Source organism: Rhineura floridana, chromosome 12 (assembly GCF_030035675.1).
Source record: "Rhineura floridana isolate rRhiFlo1 chromosome 12, rRhiFlo1.hap2, whole genome shotgun sequence".
NCBI classification, from domain to species: domain Eukaryota; kingdom Metazoa; phylum Chordata; class Lepidosauria; order Squamata; family Rhineuridae; genus Rhineura; species Rhineura floridana.
Window position 1 is genome coordinate 24,258,791 of NC_084491.1, and position 21,205 is coordinate 24,279,995.

At 45.9% G+C, this 21,205-nt stretch overlaps 1 protein-coding gene across 2 annotated transcripts in view; it reads right to left on the reverse strand.

Annotated features, from left to right (window-relative positions):
* The window catches only part of SLC18A1 (solute carrier family 18 member A1), a 37,349-nt gene that overhangs the window by 10,315 nt on the left and 5,829 nt on the right, over positions 1 to 21,205 (reverse strand). The window contains exons 2-10 of one of the 2 annotated variants that reach the window (XM_061592577.1): positions 17,952 to 18,145; positions 17,096 to 17,462; positions 15,751 to 15,809; positions 12,378 to 12,461; positions 10,638 to 10,730; positions 8,631 to 8,720; positions 6,011 to 6,054; positions 5,806 to 5,866; positions 4,463 to 4,558 (exon numbers count right to left, since the gene is read on the reverse strand). In XM_061592577.1, coding sequence (XP_061448561.1) covers positions 4,463 to 4,558; positions 5,806 to 5,866; positions 6,011 to 6,054; positions 8,631 to 8,720; positions 10,638 to 10,730; positions 12,378 to 12,461; positions 15,751 to 15,809; positions 17,096 to 17,462; positions 17,952 to 18,090 — 1,033 coding nt within the window. In that variant the 5' untranslated portion in view covers positions 18,091 to 18,145. The remainder of the gene's footprint in view (positions 1 to 4,462; positions 4,559 to 5,805; positions 5,867 to 6,010; positions 6,055 to 8,630; positions 8,721 to 10,637; positions 10,731 to 12,377; positions 12,462 to 15,750; positions 15,810 to 17,095; positions 17,463 to 17,951; positions 18,146 to 21,205) is intronic. The other variant, XM_061592578.1, reaches the window with a different exon arrangement.

Consider the following 21,205-nt stretch of genomic DNA (forward strand, 5'->3'; position numbering starts at 1 on the left):
CACACCACTCACTCCACCCATCACTGCCCACCTTGACAAACAAGCAAGGCGGCTGTGGCGACAGCGTGGGTGGGTGAGCGAGCAAGTGGGCAGGAGGCTGGTAAGTGGCCGAGGTTGGGTGCCAGCAGCAGCAGCAGCTTGCGCAGGCAGTAAGCGGCCTAGAAATGCTATGTGGTGATGGCTTTTATCCAGGGGGCAGCAGCGTGGGGCAGCAGAGGTGGAAGTACAGGCAAGGCTAGCAGCCAAGGAGTGTCAGCAGGCCCATGGTGTCTGATGCGCACCGACACCCGGAAGCACTGGGGGATGTTGTGGGGGGGAGTGAGGGGGAATGAGGTGTTTGGGAGAAGGGGGTTGCCATGGGTAGTGGGAGTGCCTGGGTGGGGGTTGGCAGGGGGAGGGTGCCTAGGGGGCTGGCACATGAAGCACACAGGGGCAAACCCCTAGTACAGTATATATTCCATAGCCAAATGGCATTCAAAACAAGTTCCATTGCTGGAACGTTTGTAACCTAGCCCATATTAAACTCATCCCCTTCCTCCCTCATTCCAGCCTCATGCTCTTGACCAACAGAACGGCAATTTGATTTGAAGTTTATAATTAAATCAACATCAAATATTTGATTGGCTATCGGTCGGCAGTTGCTTAACTTTAATTTATTCTCCTACAGCACCTGTGTTTGCCTGAATATAACACAGCATTCTTATTGAAACCTAATTTAATTTCCTCTGCCTATCCCTTATATTTATCTTGCAGGTGCTCTGGGAAAGTCCATGTTCATCCACATGTGAAATACCAGGTTAAATAAATAAAAGCAATAATTGAAAACAGCCTAGGCTGGTAGATCAAAAAGACTCAGAATGATGTTGTCAGTCACTAGCCTTAAGAACATAAAGAAAGCCCTGTGGGATCAGTTCAAAAGATCATCTAGTCCAGCATCCTGTTCTCACAGGGTGACATTCAGTGCTAATTGTAAACCTATGAATGTTAATAGATAATTAATTAATAAATAATCATTCATTTCTGTGAGTCTACTCTGAATAGGACTTAGCTGAATACAACCCATAGTGGCCAACCAGATGCCTATGGGAAGCCTGCAAGCAAGACCTGAGTGCAAAGCCACTCTCCCCATTTGTGATTCCCAGCAATTGATATTCAGAGGCATACCACCTTCAACGGTGGAGGGAGAACATAGCCATTGTGGCTAGTAGCCATTGTTGGCCTTACCCTTCATCCATACCATGCCTTTCAAATGAACTTCCTTAATAAGGGAAATATTTTGTGCCCTAGATGTAGCTCCTTTTAGCACTGGCAGAAGCAAAGCAGCAACAAGATTATTTTGATTTATTCATTCTGGATTATTACCTGGACATTGGCAGCTGAGTGTTCTTTGAATAAGAGCTGCAGCATTGCTATGTTTATGTACAGCTGTTACAATTTACAAGCTCACTGACTGGTTCTATCTTTTGGATCCAGATTAAGGTCACATGCACACCAAACATTTAAAGCACCTTTATATCATTTTAACAGTAAGAATCCTGGGGTCTGTAGTTTGTTAAGGGTGCTGGGAATTGTAACTCTGGTAAGTCAGCACCCTTAACAAACTACAGTTCCCAAGATTCCACATTATTGTTAAAGTGGTATAAATGTATGACATAGAAGATGTGATCTTAGTTAGTCAGACTAAAGTTGCATTGCAATCAGTGGGGCTTTAACAAATGGGGGTTCAAGTCTAGATCCAAACCCATTGTCTTTTAAGCTGGCCAAATATCTAAAACAAAACAAACTGAACCAGTTTTTATCCCACCTGTCCTCCAAGGATCTCATACATGTTCCCCTTTCCCCCTTTTATTCTCACAACAACCCTGTGAAGTAGGTTAGGCTAAGAGAGAACCACTGGCCCAGGATCACCCAGTGGGCATGTATGACAAGCAGGGATATGAAAACTAGTCCAGAGGACTGCCCCATTAAGGCTCTTCACTGTTCAGGAAGGGACAGAGCCTGGGAGAGACAGGTTGGCCCCCAAAGGATAAAAGGTCTCAGACACTGAGGTCCAGCCCTTATGGAACAAGTTGTCAGCTTGGAGCTATCCAAGGTCCTGCAATGCCGATCTGATGCTGCTGTTGTGCTGCATGGTCTCCTGCTCATGGTACAAACAAGACAATTGCCCTGGAAAGAGATTGGTGGGATCTATGGCACTAATGCAGGGATGGGGAACTAGTGATCTTCCAGGTGTTGCTGGACTCCAGTTATCATCAGCCACCGCCAGCATGGCCAATGGTCAGGGATGATGGGAGTAATAGTCCAACATCATCTGGAAAGCCACCAGTTCCCCATCTCAGCACTAATGGATTTTGTTTCCAGTTTCAGAACAGGCACTCCTTTCCCTTCTTCACATGATTCACAGGTTTAGTGCTACTGGTTTGTGTCAACCTTACCCTCCTTTCCTCTGCTGCCTGTTCTTAAAAGCCAGCAGACGGGTCACGCTTAAAGGTCCTTATCTAGCCAAGGCTTTCTCCTGGCTAACTGGTTGTTAACTCAATTAGTAGCTCTCAGTAATTCTACTGAGCCTAGATAGCAATTTAATTTGGGAAGTAAGTGTAGCCGAGAGCATCCCCGAAGGTCACTCCTCCACAAATTGGATTGCAGTATTTTTTTTTGCAGCAAAGGTAGGCAATTTCACCTCGTTATCCAGTCTCCAAGGCAGCACGTAATTACCATGTACTGATTCACCTTCCCTTCATCTCAGAAGATGCCTTTGTTGTTATTTTAGATCTGTAGATGCATTTTCAAAAGCCATATGGCCTGATTTGTTTGGGGGGTTGCTCTTGAAGTTAGAAGGTTTGGGGAGGGGATGAAATAAGTCCCTTTCTGCCTAGCTATTGCAGTTGCTGCATGCAATAGCATGCACATTCAGGCCCTGCCCAAGATATTTTGCTGGCTGAGGTGAAGGACAAGATGGTTTCCCTTCCATTTCACATATCAAAGCCAACTGGACTGGAAACTGACTGTCAGGGCACTTCCAGACTGTTGCTATTTTCTAGCGGGATTCAATCACATATGGCAAATTCAGGCTGTGTAATTATAGTTGATTGGGAGGTCTTGCACAACAAACCCACTTCAAGAAAAGAGCAAAATTTTTGTGAGGAGGATGTATGATGAGCAGAAATGCACTGGAAAGGCATGGGCTAACACTTGCTTTGACACACTATCTAACCTTCCCATAAACAAATCAGCATGAATGCACATTAAATAGCCAACACTGTCTAATCTCCCTGCAACCAAATCAGGATGAATGCTCAACAAACAGGTTGATTGGAAGTGCCCTTATTTCAACGCTAGTGAAAGGACAGGACCCACCACCACACTGAAGAGCTAGCTTAAGGCATGCAGAGCAGGCTGCATGGCATACATAGCTCTGTCCTTCAACAGACAGGAATGGCTAGGAAGCTCAGGAGAAGTGGCAGGGGCTGATGATCAGCAGTCCCCCGCCCCAAACATCTGCCACCTGAGAATTCCCCTAGGAAGGCCTCTCAGTCACTTGAAACATGTTGTGTGTAAATGAGGTGTGGGGAATCTTTGGCCCTCTGGATGTTGCTGAACTACGGTTCTCATCAGCTAGCAAGCATGGACAATCACCACGGATAATGGGAAATATGTAGTGGTTAAAGTGTAGGACTATGACCTGGGCGACCAGGGTTCGAATCCCCACACAGCCATGAAGCTCACTGGGTGACCTTGGGCCAGTCACTGCCTCTCAGCCTCAGAGGAAGGCAATGGTAAACCACCTCTGAATACCGCTTACCATGAAAGCCCTATTCATAGGGTTGCCCATAAGTTGGAATATACTTTAAGGCAGTCCATTTCATTTTCAAGCATGATTGCATGGGAGTAAATCCCACTGAACTCAATAAGCATGCAAATGATGAAACCTGCCCTTCCCTCCCCTCCTCCTCCCTCCCATCACCTCCCTTTTGCCCCTTGCCTCCCCCTTCCTTCACCTCCCCCATCCCCTTCCAATTCCCTCCTTCCCCTTCCCTCCACCTTCCACCATCCCCCTCCTCCTCCCCCATGGTCAGTTTTACCTATCCTAGCACTACAACCTGGGAGACCAGGGTTCGAATCCTCACACGGCCAGGAAGCTCACTGGGTGACCTTGGGCCAGTCACTGCCTTTCAGCCTCAGAGGAAGGGAATGGTAAACCATCTCTGAATACTGCTTACCATGAAAACCCTATTCATAGGGTCACCATAAGTCGGAATCAACTTGAAGACGGTCCATTTCCATTTCATTTCCATTATCTGGAAGGCCAAAGGTTCTCCACACCCAAGGTATAGAGAGACCATAAAAGTTGTTTTCAGGCTTCTTCAGACACATCAGCAATCTCCTTTGGCCAACGGCCATTGGTCAGACTCAAAGGGTATATCATTGTCAACTGATAGGAAGGGTATGAAAAGGAACCTACCCAGTTGCCACTCTGGGGAGCACATGGTTTGCATCATCCAAATGGGCAAAGTGGCTTCTAGAATCGCAACTCCCATGTTAGCAAAGCAGATTGAGCCTAGAGGGAGAAGAGAGATACTACATCACCAACATTCTTGTTGACAAAGTGAAAGACAAGTCTCTGCCTTGAAGAGCTTACAGTCGGATTTTACAGTGCGCAAGCCTCTACTCAGAAGTAAATCCACTGAATTCAAGGAGGTTTATTCTCAGATAAATGGGGTTAGGATTGTAGCCTTAGACAACAGAGGGTAGGGCAAGGGTGGCAGAGAGGAATATGAGCAAATACAGTTACACAGATGGGTCAGGCAGTTCCATAAACACATTGCCCCACGGCTCTTCACCTGCCATTTTTCTGTGTTTGTATCTAAAATGTTCATTTTGGTAGCAAATACTTGTCTGTGCTCTGAGTCAATGAGAAAATTCTGATGCAGTCTGCTTTCTGATTATTAGATTTTAGATTTTTTCAAAAAATCATGCCCTCCAACTATCTTTATTCTTTGGACTCCCATCAGCAACTCCCATCATCCCTGAGCATTAGCTAGAGGCTGACGGAAACTGGAGCCCAACTGCCCATGGAGGGCCATAGGTTCCCTATCTCCAGTATAGAGAATCCCAAAAGGCTCCTCAAAGTAGACCCACTGAAATGAATTAAACTAAGTTAGTCATGTCCATTAACTTCAATGGGTCTACTTGAGTAGGACTAGCACTGAATACCACCCAAAAGAAACAATTAAAATTAATATGAATATTTAATACAGACAGGGTGTGAACCACATGAATGAAGCTCGTGGGCCACTGGTAGTCCATGGACCATAGTTTGGGAACCCCTAGTTTAGAGGACCCAGGAGAGAACATGTGGAAACAGAGGAGAATGACGGGGGCTGTTGTTGCTACTTGAGGCGGTTCCCTCACTGTGTCTAATGGTAGGGCCGGCCCTGCCTGCAGTCCTCCAGATGTTGTCAAACTACAACTCCATCAGCCCCAGCCAGCAGGGACGGTCATCAGGGAGGATAGCAGTTGTAGTTCAGCAACATCTGACGGGCCAAAAAGTTGACCAACCCTGCTCTAAAATGTGAAAGGGAGCTGTTTTTTCATTTTTAAAAAATTAATGAATGTGTTTGCTTTCCTGTTGAAAGAGAGATCCTAAGTTCCTATCACCACACTTGACTGATGTGTTTGGGAAGGGGTGTGTGAAATGTAACTTTAAACAAACTTTATCTTACCAGCTCCATTTCCAAAGAAGCTAAATTCCACTGATGGCTATCCATAATCCCAAACCCCCAGGAGGAAGGCATGGTGACTTACCTGCTGCAATCAAAATGTAAGGGTCCCACAGCAAGGTCAACAGTGGGGTCCCTTTGATACTCTGTAAGACATACAGAAAAGGTTGAAGTGCTGCAGAGAGAGATTTGAGATGAGGCAACCAATGGCCCAGCTCAGTACTGTCAAACCACCAACTTTCCAGGGTCTAAACCAGGGTGGGGGGAATCTGTGGCCTTGCTGTACCTACCTCAGGTGAAATCTTTGAAGGATGTAGGATACAAAGCTGTAAAGCTAAAATAGAAATATCATTACTGATTTGCTTTTCTTGGAATGCCATTTCAACTTTGCTCTTAATTATGATCTTTGACCTGCCTTCTGTTTGTATTTATTCAGGATGTGGGGAACCTTTGGTCCTTCAGATGTTGCTGAACAACAGCTCCCATCATCCCTGGCCACTGCTCATGCTTGCTAGGACTTATGGGAGTTGTAGTTCTAGAGGGCCAAAGGTTTCTCATTCTTGATTTATTGCTTCACTAGCTCTATACCATACATTTAAAGCACATGTCTTTCCCCCCAAAGAATCCTGGGAACTGTAGTTTATACCTCACAGAACTACAATTCCCAGCACCCTTAACAACCTTCAATTCCAAGGATACTTTGGGGAAAACCATGCACTTTAAATGTATGTTGTGGATGTGATACACCACAGTGAGAGATGGGTGCCCTTGAGCAAAGATGGGAAAAAGAGTTGGGTTATGATTTTGATCTCAGAAAATGGGAAAGAATATGCAACAAGGTGCCTGTGAAATCAATTTCAGCAAGGATTCAAGAAGATAATTCTTCTTAAGATAAGTCTTAAGATAATTTTTAGGTGGCACTATACACCAGCAGTCTTATCATATATAAACTTCAGTCTCTCCCCAAAATGCTGGTGCTGCAAAAAACAACAACAACCCATAAAGGTACATATTTCCATCTATGGTGGTAGTGTCATGCAGTGGCAGCTTTTGGGCTGATGGTGTTCCTAGACATTAATTTAATAGCAAAACACAAACTGATACCAATCCCTTCACTAGTGTTACTGGGTATGAGATAGTCCAAATGAAGACAGATTGGATAAAGAATTGATTCTATATTTATTAATTGTCAGGATGGTTATTGTAAGAAAATAGAAATATTTGGAAGGCTTAAATAAGGATTTATGGTACAGTCAAATCTGGTCCGTAGCTATTGCTGAACAATTAATTCAAAAATTAAGGTACAGTAGATGACAAATTTTTAAAAAAGATTTGTTTTCAATTACAGGGCAAAACATTATTTTATATATAAATGATAACAACAATGTTCAAATGCCTCCAGTGAAATACACTACTATTTGCAATTTGTAGTAACCCTTCAGATTCAAGTGGCAATATATAAGACCCCAAAGACAACATCCTGATACTTGCAAAGAAAACAAATCTATCAAAAGAACATATTGCTACCCTCCAATATTAATAATTACTCTTCTTCCCTGGGAATTGTGAATGCAATGACTCAAATTTAAGCCTGTGTGTGTGTATTTAATCTTAGTTTCCATTCAACTGCATTTTCCCCTTTATTTCCTTATTTCTTACATGTTATAGTATTACATGATATACTGGGGGGCTTTAACCTCCTGCATGCTCTGCTTGCCGCCACCACCCCCGCTCTCCAACCTCCTGCCCCACCCTGCTCACCCTCAGCCTCCCACCATGCCCCAGGCAACCCCACTCCTCTTGTCAACCCACATGACTTGCCTGTTCCTCTGCCACCGCTGCCCCCACCACCACTGCCTCTCACAGCTCCAGACAAACACCACCACAGTGCAGTGCACAGCCCATCTGACCAGGCTGCTGCTGCCCCCTCATACTACTGCCTCTCCTGGAGAAACTCCACAGCCATATAGGCAGCACACTGGCCTCCTGCCTGCCCAACCAGGCTGCCACCACCACTGCCTTGCCTGCTTGCCGAGGTGGGCAGTAGCAGGGCGTGTGAGCAACATGCAGGTGGGGGGAAGTGTTCATGATGCAATTTGCAGTGCCATCTGTCTGTGATGCTGCAAACTGCCTGGTATATAGATATATTTCCAGTTCTTTCCAGTTCATCTTGGAGTCACTGAAAATCTACCTTCTGCCCTAGCCAGGTGAGAGGGGAGTGATGACCTTGTTCCTATGGCAACACATTGCCCTCCTAGCCAAATCCTTACATGTGTTAATTGGGTCCATCAACTGAACAAAGGAACCAGCCGGAACTATTCACTTATGAAAGGAACTAGCTTGACTAGCTCAGCAGGTTCTTCTAGTAAAAACTGCATGCTTTATCTCTGCAGGCACAGAATTATAGGCTGAGAGGGGACTCACAGATAACATCCAGACCAATCCCCCCACTCCAATCCTATAACACTATAAATTAAATTATAATCCTATAACACTATAAATTACATTAAATTAAAAAGGGTTATTTGGGGGAAGCCACGTGTTTTAAATGTATGGTGTTGCTGTGACCTCAGTCTCACTTTGGAGCTGAGAAGTCCCACTTTATTCAGTGGGATTTATGTTAAAGTAAATGTGCATAGGATTGCATACTCAATCTTTATTTCTATCCCATCTTGCCTTGGCTACACACCCGTCTTGATCTTGGCACCAGGACTGCTGCTATCAGGGCAGGAAATCCAGAACTCCACTCACCAGAATGAGCAGGAGTGCCCACAAATGCAGCAGAGCTGGCTTATTTTGTAGTGACTGAAGTGCTACACATGACCATATAAAAAAGTAAGACCAATAAATCCAGAGTGTAAAATTACCTAACAGCATCACTGTCTGACATATCACCAACGGATGACTCACCTCCATCCAACAGAGCCAAGAATGCCAAGATCAGAAAAGGAGATGACCTCCCAACAAAAGCATACATCACACTTCCAAAAGGAGCACCGACTGCAAGGGAAAGAATTGCGATCAGCGCTGCTGGTGTAGAAAAAGCAGCGAGGACAATAAAAACAGGCCTATGGAGCATGGGTGGGGAATCTTTTACAGTCCAAGGGATGCATTCTCTTCTGGGCAACCTCTTCTGGGGCCATATGCCATTGGTGGGTCAGACCAGAGTGAAAAGCGGGCAGAGCAATGAATCTGAATGCTGCCTTTGAACAGTATGTTAGTTTCTGCACAGGCCCATGTACCCCTCTCTCTCCTTCATTCAGGCAAGCAAGAAGCATGATCGGAGTTCAAGGACACAGTCGAGGCAGGGAGAAAGCTCTCAAGGAGGGTGCAAAGCAGGGCTGGTGGGGTGCATGGCTCAGGAGAGTGTGAGGTCTGGGGAGGGTCCCAAGGGCCAGAGAGAGAAACCTAGAGGGGCCACAGGCCTGAGGTTCCCCATTCCTGCCACAGAGAATCAGCACCTGATTCTTCCAAGGGTTCAGAGTGAAGGTTGTTTACTTCAATGGGGAAAAAAATCCTGGTGGGATTGGACCAATTTATCAATCTTCACCCCTCCCCCAGTTTTTCCATTTTCCATTCTTAAGTTCACCGCATTTCTGCATCAGTTTGCAATTTTTAAAAAAGATGAATGTGCTCATAAACATTCATCAGCATTTTCTCCTAATATACACATTTGTGTATGCAACTTTGCCTGATATATGCATTTTTGCAAACAATTTCTGCTAATATAATAATAATGTATTACTCGTATTAGCATTATTTAATTTCTTACCCACCCTTCACCAGGGCTGATTACAACAATTTAAAAATGAATGTTAAAGACAGTTTAAAACAAATTACAGTCACAGGGGCAGGGCGGGTCCTGAGAACGTATATTGCAAATGTCAAAGGCCAGGGCAGAGAGGTTTGTCTTCAGCATGCAATACAATGAAGGCGCCAGATGTGGGGAGGGAATTCCACAGCTGCCGCAGAAAATGCCCTCTCTGCAGCCACCCTCCCCCAAACTTCTGAGGGTAGTGGAACTACCAAGAGTGCTCCTTCTACTGATCTTAACACCTGAGAGGGTAATTTTTGTATGCCATTTGCCGGAGCTTGGAAAAGTTACTTTTTTTAAACTACAACTCCCATCAGCCCAATCTAGTGGCCATGCTGGCTGGGGCTGATGGGAGTTGTAGTTCAAAAAAAGTAACTTTTCCAAGCTCTGCTATTTGCACATGCATTTCTATGCCCACTTTCCTCTAATACACATTTGTGTAGACAGGGTTTTTTTTGGCTGGAGAACTGCATCGCACCAAAAAAAACCCTGCAAATTTTGATGATAGCAGTCTTTCAGTTTGCATATTGTTTCAGGAAGTGCAAACTAGTTAGGTTTGCATTAAAATGTGGACGAAACCGAACATCTCCTCCATCCCTAATTCCTAATGGATGCTGTTAAATTTGCAGACTGATCCAGCTTATCAGAGAGCTGGTATGAAGATCTGCATTCTCATGGGGAACCTACCTAGATCTAAGTACCCGGCATCACAAACAAGAAACGAGGGTGCAGGGGTGCATAGGAGTGTGACGCTTAGCAGCAGACTAGAGGATGAAATCAGTGCAGTGGACAGAATGTGTTGGGCTTGGACAATGAAGGCTCTGTTAGGTCTGACTCGGGACTGGGAAGCCTATGGCCCTACAGTTGTTGTTGGACTACAACCTTCATCTTCCCTGATTATTGGCCATGCTGTCTGGGGCTGATGGGAGCTGGAGTCCAGCAACATCTGGAGTTCCACAGGATGCCCTTACCAGGCTTAAGTAGGCAAGATGATGGAAGCTGAGCACAGGAAAGGTGATGGAAGCAGCAGAGGGGAAAAAAGCCATCAGTTTATAAATTCATACATTTCTACCTGTTCACTGTGGCTACAAAGGTTTACTCACCAAGCACCCCCAAAGCGAGGCCCCCCAAGGCTATTCCCATGGCATTTCCCCTCTCATAGTCATCTGTGTACACACTCGCCAGCATCCCCAGACCTGCAAACAGATGGAAGAAAGCTAAGCCGGAGCACCAGTATGGTGCAGTGGTTTTAGCGTTGGGCTAGGACCTGGGAGACCAGGGTTCAAATCCCCACTCAGCCATGAAGCTCACTGAGTGACCTTGGGCCAGTCACAGTCTCTCAGCCTAAACCTACCTCATGGGGTTGTTGTGGGGATAAAATATTATTTATTTATTACATTTGTATCCCACCTTTCCTCCAAGGAGCTCAAGGTGGCGTACAGCTATTGATCTTCCCTCCCAATTTTATCCTCACAACAACCTTGTGAGGTAGGTTAGGTGGAGAGACAGTGACTGGCCCAAGATCACCCAGTGACCTTCATGGCCAAGCAGGGATTCGAACCCTGGTCTTCCAGGTCATAGTCCAACACTCTAACCACTACACCACATTGGCTGTCTAAAATGGGAAGGAGGATATATCATCACATACACCACCTTGAGCTCCATAGAGGAAAGGTGGGCTATAAATGTAATAATAAATAAGATTGGAGTATCATTCTGGGTCCCTCATTTAGGGGCATAGGAAGCTGCCTTATGCCATGTCAGGGCATTGGGTCTCTCTGATTCTACACTGACTGTCTGACATTGGTGGCTGGTGCCCATCAGGACTGGTGGGGCCGAGAGCACCGGAGGCCAATGATAGGCAGAGCTGGAGCCACTCACAGGTGAAGCCAACTAATTTTTGTTTTGTCCCCATCTTCGTCCCTGCTGAGTTCCACAAGGTCAACCTGAGACTAAGGAGGATGAAGGAAGCTGACAGCCAGGGACACCCCTAGCGGAGCTGCAAGTAAGAAGGCAGGTAGGTGGGGCGTGGTTGAGGCTGACTGAGATTAGTGTGGCAGTGCCCTGTTTGCCCTAACAGATCAGCCTCCACTGCTATCTGGCACCTGTTCTCCTGGGTTTTAGACAGGTCCTACCTGGAGATGCCAGGGACAGAACTTGGGACCTTTCCCATGCAAAGCATGTGCTACACACCAGTGGTTCCTAAACTTTCCCCCCCAGGGTCCACTTGAAAATGGCTGATTTGTCTGCCTGTTGTGGCAATCGCACTGCACTGTGCCAGGTGCTGTACGATTTTTAATTGTATTTTTATTGCATCTTTTATTTCTTATATATTTGTCTGTTAATGTATTACAATTTGAATTCCATAGAATTCAAATTGCAGCACAATAGTATGCCACATAAGAAATAAAAAAGTAATACCAATACAACTAGAAATCAGGGTGAATACTTTGATTTGGATTCCTGCATTGAGCAGGGGGTTGGACTTGATGGCCTTATAGGCCCCTTCCAACTCTACTATTCTGTGATTCTATGATTCTATGAATACTGAATGCAATGGATGTGCCGTCTCCTGTCTTCGACCACAAAGCCAAAGACAGGCCACGGGCCACCTAAATAAAGCTTGCCGACCACTTGTGTAGTCCACAGGCTACAGTGTGGGAGCCCCTGCTCTGCACAACTGAGCTACAGCCTCTCTTGCGCGATGCACCCACTATTTAAGAGTTATCTACTGATGCCCATACACACAGGGCACAAGGAACTGGGGTAGTGCTTGCTGTCATGCCAGGATGGTCTCCTACCTGATATGTGGCACTGCTGGAAATGCCTACCAACATACTTACCTGCAACAGATGAACAGGCAGAGCCAACACCTTGGAGGGCTCGAGCGCTGAACAGCAAGGTGTAGGTACTCGAGAAAGCAAACACTAAAAGAAGAAATGTGCACAATCGCAACATTGGCATGTTCAGATTATGTCTGTGAAGCACCTCAAAGCATATACAAGAAGAGTGGGGAAACCTTTCCAGTTTGAGGGCCACATTCCCTTCTGGGCAATCTTTCAAGGGCCACATGCCCTTGAGGACAAAGTGGGTGGAGTGACAAACAAGAGAGGCATTCTCCGAGTTCATGGACATTTTCTGTCCAGGCAAAATGATTTGGGGTGCAAAGCTGGGCTGTAACCAGGAGAAAGGGCCAGATGGAGAGGCCTGGGGGGCCATATTTGGCCCCTGGGCTTGAGGTTGCCCACCCCTGCACCACAGTATTGTTGCTTTAATTATTGGTGTTACATTTTATTTGTAACCTACATTGAGGATCCAAGGCTCTAAAGATGGGATGTAAATGTCATAAGAACAATGATCTCTACCTCTAATAGCAAACACAGATGGCAAGTGTCAACAGGATTGGAGAAAAAAATGAGGCCATTTAGAAACAAGGGGGAGGGATCTGCATGCTCAGAGGAAGCCTGAGGTTTGCAGAAGTATATAAACTATATTTAAAAATGTAAACCTCTATGGGGAAGGGTGAGAAAGAAAACAGCCCAATGAGGACTGGACGTGCTCCACAGCACTGGAATGTAGAAAGTCGATTGGAAAAGAAAAATAGAAAGCTGGTGGGGAAGGGGAAAAGAATGGATTATCCTGGAGGATGACATGGCTGGAGAATCAGTGACCTCCACCTGCAGCATTCTGATTAGGGCAGGTTTGGGGAACCTTTGGCCCTCCGGGTATTGCTGGACTATAATTCCCATCAGCCCCAGCAAACATGGCCCATGGCCAGGGATGATGGAAGCTGTAGTTCAGCAATATCTGGAGGGCCAAAGGTTCCCCACTCCACACCTGGATTAGGTAGGAGATGAGAATATACTGAAACATTTTGTTGCAGGTCTGACTTGTAACAAGAATTAGAATGGTTACAGTGTTTAGTAGATTAATTGGTCAGATTAATCAGTTTAAAAACTTTTAATTGACTAAAGATGTGCCCTGATTCAATCAGGCAGCATTTTTTTAAAAAAAAAATGCTTTTCATCCACTAGCTTATAAAAACTGCAGATGGCAAGTGCCATCAGAAAACAGGCATCCTTTCTTTTCTCTCACACACAGTAGGACATGCCTTTCATACACTGATGCCTACTACAATGCATGTGTGCATTAAAGGTAAAGGTGTCCCCGCACTTGTAGTGCGAGTCGTTTCCAACTCTTAGGGTGATGTCTTGCGACGTTTACTAGGCAGACTGTATATATGGGGTGGGGTTGCCAGTCTGTCCCCGGCCTTTCTTTACCCCCCAGCATATGCCGGATACTCATTTTACCAACCACGGATAGATGGAAGGCTGAGTGGACCTCGACCCCTTTTACCGGAGATTCGACTTCCTCCTTTCATTGGAATCAAACTCCGGCTGTGAGCAGAGCTTCGGCTGCGTTACCGCCGCTTACCACTCTGCGCCACGGAACAATGAACAAAGCAAGTATCCTGCTTGCTTCAGAAATATTTTTACCCACGTGCAAATTTCACAGCTAGATTAATTGACTGCCAGGAGCTCAGAGTCCACTAGCAATCGAGACACAGACTTGGAGGCTGCAGAGTCACCACAGCTAAGGAGCCAGAGCAAGTTAAGGGTTCTGAGCCAACTGCTGGAGATTAAAAGACCGCTAAAGCTGACAGACAAGAGTCCACAGAAAAACCTTCCATAGCACCAGGACCTGTAGAGTGAGAACCAGGATCCTCATGGGCAGGGCTGGCACCAGGAATGATTGGGCCCTTGGGCATCAGCTTACCCCAGACCCGCAGAGCCGTAGCTCAACACACCACTGATACAGGTGGTGCGGGGCTAATAAGCTTGTCCGCACACCCCACCCACCTCTTGTGTCATGTGAATGATATGCATGCATACGGCACATGCCTGCCATCAACCAAGATGGCAGTAGGGAAGTCAGCCCCTTAGGAAGCCATGTTGGGTGATGGCAGACATGTGCACACAGTGCACATGGCATTCACACTGACAGGAGAGGTAGATGGAGTGGGTGGGCTTATTGAAGCCTGTTTTGTCTGTATTGGGGGTGCCTAGGAGCTCCTTCTCTGCGATCTTTAGCACGGTCAGGTTGCAGGACCCAACACTGCCACAGATCATGGAATGGGAGCGCAACCCTCCCACCCTAAGGAGGGGCCCTTCAGGGGGGCCCTTGGGACAGAGGGGCTCTCGGCCAGGGCCCAACCCGGCTACCCTCTGGCTCTGGCCCTGCTCATGTGCATCTTCACCTGAGCCTGAGGAGCCAAATGTCTTCCACGGTCCCTTACTAATCTATCAGGGCAGGGAGCACGCTGGGTGTGGATCATGGTATGTTGGAGGAGTGCCCATCTTCAGTCTGGAGGGCTGGCCCTGTAAGAAACTAAAATCATCCACAAGGGGGAGGAGCCTGGAAGAGGGAGTCTGGGGACAGAGATTTGAAAAGGCTCAGTTTGCTTTTGGCCTTTATTGGAGCAAGTGGTTCACCTGGAGCTCTCTGTGGTTCTGCAACTTCTGAAGTTGCCTTGCTCTTTTGCCACACCTCAAATCAATCCCAACTCAGGCTGATTAAACTTTTTTTAAAAATCAGGCCATAGCATGCATGCCTGTGTGTACTATACATATTGGAGTTTGGCAGATATTGCAACGGAATGCAGAAGACTGGTAAGACTGGTGGTTGAAAGAATAAATAAACTTAAGGTTGATTACTTCTGGGAAATAAAGCCATACTGAGTACAGGCATTATATGGCCATTATAGTGTCATGAGGCTAGCACTCTCACACACTATCTAACATGACAAAGGAGGAAGGAAGTAAAGCCTAAGAAAAATAATCTACATGTCAATAAGTGTACTAAAGAAGGAATCAGCGAGGGAAAAATTCTGTCTATCACCTCACACTGGTTTAGGTTACTTGTTGCAAGTGCTAAGTACCTTACTCCCAACAATGCAAGGATTGTGAGGCAGGAACAACATTATTTTAAATCTTGCTGTTCTGTTTTACTGTTAATGAAGAGGCAAATTGAATCAGTTTCCGTTTCCCCCCAAATGTCCAGTTTTAACATCAATTCTTAGGGGAAAGACGGGTTTCTTTCTTTTCTTTTTAAAAAAGTTTCTGGTTCTCTACTCTTTCATATCCTGGTTTCCTGGATAATGCAATAGTGCTGTAGACCAGAGACTTGAAGGCCAGGGATGAGGTACACAATACTCACAGAGGGTGGAGAGGAACATGATGACAAATCCAAGAAACATGGGAATATGGTATCCTATCCTACAGGGAGAGAAGAAGATGTAGTTTTACATTCACTGTCAAGCACACACTTTCCCCATAGAATGGGTTTGTAGTAGCTTCCTCCCTTTAGGATGATTTCTCCAGGGTGGCCTGACTTGCACCAACTTTGTTATCAAATTGGTGCCAAGCATTTGGGCAGCACCAACAATAAGATGTGTTTACTCTGAATATGTTTTTAATATGTTGATGTACTTTTACTGCTGTATACTATTTTCTGGTCACATCCACACCATACATTTAAAACAACGACTTCTCCCGAAGAATTCTTGGAACTATTGTTTGTTAAGTATGCTGGGAATTGTAGCTCTGTGAGGGCTAGACCACAGTCCCCTGGATTCTTTGGCAGAAGCCATGACTGTTAAATGTGCTTTAAATATTTGGTATGGATGTGACTTTCTTGTCAATTGCTTTGGGATTTTTGTTGTGGGAAGCGAATGTGATCCACACATTCAATAAACCTGAACCTAACCTAAAACTTTTCAAAATGCATATAAGAGAGAGAGAGAGAGAGAGAGAGAGAGAGAGAGAGAGCTGCCCTAAAAGAGCCCACCAGGGCTGGCGCCTGCTCTGCCCCTCCCCTAAACCAGACAGCAGGCAGCTACAAGCCACCATTTAATATTTTCCCACTATGTCCCAGAATGTCCCACATAGAAGCACTCTATGACACTACAGAAAATCAATTCTACTTTGTCAGCATGCCCCAGAATGTTGGGTACTTCGTGGAATTGTGGGAAATTTAAAGTGGCAGGTCACAGCATCCTACTGCTCGCAGTGCCTCCCACTATCATCAAGCAAACAGGAGCCCACCGAATTTAATGGGGTGCCACAGAGGACACTCTACTGAGAGCCATTCAGATCTGGGGGACAGGGTCAAACCACTCCCTCGGCCCTCAGTACTTTGGTTTTCCAAAGCAGCTTTCCAACACAGTTTTCAGGGGGAACTATCTGTGGTTTCATGCGCATGCAAATAAAGACTGAACACATGGGATTGTATCCAGTGTAGTGCCAAGTTAAAGTCACTTACTGGTATGCTTGTTCCCCTAGTGAAATGTTTTGCACCTGTGGAACCTTGTTGTGCAAAAGATTGCATAAGCAGGTTGCTGGCAATTTGTTGCACAACAGATGGTGCAATCCATTGTGCAATGAGTTTCCACTAGTGCAGCTGGTGCACTGGATTCCTCTGTTGTGCCACTTTAAAACCCAACCATCCGCTAGAGCAAGAGCCTTTGCACTAGCAGACAGAGAACACAGAAAAAGAGGCATACCTGTTGGTTAAAGGTCCCACAAATGGGTTGGCTAAGAGCTGCATCAAGGCTTTTGAGGCAAAGAGCAGCCCAACACGAAGGTTCTCATTGGACAGAAAGTCCACCCCATCTGTACAATTGTTACTCAGCGGCAAAAAGGGCGCAACAAGATGAGGTACGAGGTTCCTTTCTTGGCTCTCATTTGCATTTGCTCCAATCCTGTCAGACGTCAAGTCCAAGGTGGCCACGGTTGTGTTGTCATGAGAAAACACGGAGAAATCAGGAGCTGTTGAGAAGAAGTCTGCAGGACCCATCATCCCTTTGGTCTGAAGAGCAGAGGGGCTCGGATTTTTGTAGGTGGTAAACAGGAAGGAAGGAATGATTGGCACTGAAAGGAAGTTAGCCAAGAGGTTAAATATTGCACTTCTGCCGTGCAAGACACAAAGCGATGAAACTGGATAAGATGGCAGCAGGATGGGCATGAGACAAGCTTCTCCTACAGAGGTGTCCCATTCACCACAGGGCTATTGGAGAGGAAGCAGATGTGCTTCCAATGTGGGTGGCCCTAATGCAGGTGTGGGGAACCTTTTTTCAGTCCAAGGGCCATATACCCTTCTGAGCAACCTCTGGGGGGGCTACATGCCAGTGGCAGGCAGAGCCAGAGGCAAAAGTCGGCAATTTAAATGGTGTCCAAGTCGCTGATTGCAGGAGTGATGCCCAGTAAACTCACTAGCGGGGATAGGGGGAGAGATTACAGCCATGGGGGGGGATGGCAAAGTGTCGCTGTCCCAAAAGCCCCTTAAACCCAGAGCCAGCCCTGTGTGGCACCTTTAACACAACCCAGAGGAGAGACGATAGGAACGAACATGCAACATACCCACGACTGTCAGCAGCATGTTGTCAACCAGCAGGGCAACAAACACGACTAGCAGCACCAATTTCCGGGATTCCCTCCCTTCCTTTAACCAGGTCCAGGGGGCATACTCCATGGACACCCCTGGAAGAAGCAGAAGCATCAGCTTCTGGGGGCACCTCTTCGCCTGCTTCTCAGGGCTCTATGCTCCCAGTTACCTGTAAGAGAAAGGACATTGCAAAATCGCTGTCCAAAGGAGCGGCTTCAAAAGACCACCAAAACGGATGAGTTTCCAAGGTTCATAAAGCACTCGTAGTGAAAAGGCAGTGACCCCCCCCAGTCTCTTATTTCTTCATCTTTCACTTTGGTGGGGAAGGCTCGATTAGCAAATATAAGTGTCTATCAATCCTCTATTAATAGGTTGGATTACATCCCATTGATTTCGATAGGGAAAACTTTTTCAGCCCAAGGGCCACATTCACTTCTGGGCAACTTTTTGGGGGCCGCAGAGGTAAAAGCAATGGATCTGAATGTTACCTTTGTTGAGTAGGTGTACAGTATGTTCCTTCTTCACACTCATACAACCCTCTCTGTTCTCTATCCAGGCCAGCAAGAAATATTATCAGAGTTCCAAGACATATTCCAGGTAGGCAAAAACATTCAAGGAAGGTACAAAGCAGTGCCGGGGTGGGTGGGGTGCAGGGTTTATTCTAAGCTTTTCCCCCCTACTGCACAAGCAGCCCACACACAGTCTGCCCCCAGATTAGTCAAGTAATTAGTCAATGATGATGATTAGATTTATTAGTCACTTGCCATCCAAAGGTTTCCATGTGACTTACAACAATTTTGCAGGGCTTTTTGGGGTATGTGACAGTACTCACCAGTACAGAGTGCCTGTCCCTCATTTTTTGGTGCCCATGCTAGCCATTTTGTGCTGGTACCCACAATACTTTTGCAAAATGATGTGTACCGGCACCTCTTTTTCTTTTCTTTTTCTTTACCAAAAATGCACTGACTAGTAGTATAACTTTATGAAGATTTGAAAGGAAGCAGTATTTGTCTTCATTTTCTATTTTTTTTCTCATCTGTTTCTTCTTTAGAAACCATCAAGCTCATTAAATCCCATATGCCCAACTGCACAAAAGTTTTTTTTCACAGTGCACAGTTGTTGTTGCTTTGACGCTATACAAAATGTGTCTAGCTGCATTTTAGAGTAAACCCTGTAGGAGTGTGGCCTGGGGAGGTGTGGCCTGTGAGAGGGCCAGATGTAGAGGCCTGGAGGGCCATATTCAGACCCTGGCCCTGAGGTTCCCTGCTCCTGGTCTACTCGAAGCATAGCTCAGTCTGTACCCAGCACAAACTGCTTTAAACAATTATGGTGGGAGAGGGGTGCAGGGAAATATCCCAAATTGTGTGGAGATATAACATAAAGTCACCATAGTGCAGTGGTTAGTTAGAGTGTCACTCAGAATAGGGAGACAAGTTCAAATCCCAGCTAAGCTTTAAAAACTCACTGGATGGCTTTGGATCAGTCACTGTTTCTCCTCCTAACCTACTTCACAAGGTTGTTGCAAGTACAAAATGGGGAGAAGGAACAATCTTGAATGAAACCCTGAACTCCCTGAAGGAAGGGAGATATATCAATGTAATAAAAACAAACAAACCCAGAGGTGGATCCCAACCTCATACATGCTTACTTAGAGGTAAGGCTACAATCCAAGGTGGGCAACCTTTTTGCCTCCAAAGAGTACTGGAGGCAGTGTGTGGGCAGTTGGAACTGCAGGGCAGTGGATGTGGCTGGAGCTGATGGTAAGTGGAGCCTGGGCTCATCTTACACACACACACACAGAGAGAGAGAGAGAGAGAGAGAGAGAGAGAGAGAGAATGTTCGACGGTTCGGAAGCTACTAGCTACAGCTAGTGCAAAATACGGCGGCCAGACTGCTAACAAGAACTAAGCGGTCTGAGCATATAACACCTGTTCTGGCTCGCCTGCACTGGCTTCCAATATGCTACCGGGCCAGATTCAAAGTGTTGGTATTAACCTATAAGCCTTATACGGCGCGGGACCACGATACCTGCAGGAACGCCTCTCCCGTTATGAACCGGCTCGTACACTACGGTCTACTACGAAGGCCCTCCTCCGGGTCCCGACCCATAGGGAGGCCCGGAGGGTAGTAACAAGATCTAGGGCCTTCTCAGTGGTGGCCCCCGAATTGTGGAATAGTCTCCCCGAGGAGGTACGCCTGGCGCCGACACTATTATCTTTTCGGCGCCAGGTTAAAACCTTTCTCTTCTCTGAGGCATTTTAATCTAAGTTATTTATGTAAATGTTGTAATTGGTATTTTAGATGATGTACTTTTATATTTGTTATATTGATCTTGTAATTTTATTATTGTATATGTTTCTATGTTTGCCGCCCAGAGAGCTGTTTGCTAGTCAGGCGGGATATAAGCTGAATAAAATAAAATAAATAAAATAAAATAATGTGCACAGGGTAGTGACTAAAAGGAGGAACCAAGTTCTATGAATATCTTCATGCCCAGGAAGTATCCTCTTCCCAGCATTTCAGGAAAGAGGTCTTAAAGGGGCACTGAAGTGTTTGCTGAAGTGAGAGAGGACAGTAGGAGTATAGAAAGCTGTTGTACACTGAGTAAGACCATCAGTCCCTCTAACTCAGTATTGTCTACTCTGACTGGCAGCAGCTCTCTGGGGTTTCAGGCAGGGGTCTTTCCCAGACCTATCTGGAGATGTTGGGGATTCAACTTGGGACCTTCTGCATGCAAAGCAGATGCTCTGCCACTGAGCTATGGCCCTTCCCCAATAGAATTACGGAATTGGAAGGGACCTCAAAGGTAATCTAGCCCAACCCCTGCCAACACACAAAATCCAGTGCTCCAACATCCCTGACAGGTGGCCATCCAAGCCTCTGTTAAAAAGCCCCTAATGTAGGAGAGTCCATCACCTTCTGAGGTAGCCTGTTCCACTGTCAAACAGTTAATACCATCAGGAAGTTCTTTGTAATACTTAGTAGAAAACCCTTTTTCTTATCATTTGAACCCAGTCTTATCCACTGGAGCGGAACAGAACAAGTTTGCTTTTCTCTATGCATTTGGACACCTCTTAAGATATCGTAACCAACTTTTGTATGATAGTTGGTTCCTAAGATCAAAGAGCAAGTTTGGACACAGTTGAATCCAGATGGCAAACTGAACCTTTCAAAACAACACTGGTTTTTTTTACTTCTTAGAATTCCCGAGCAATGCCGAATACAAGGC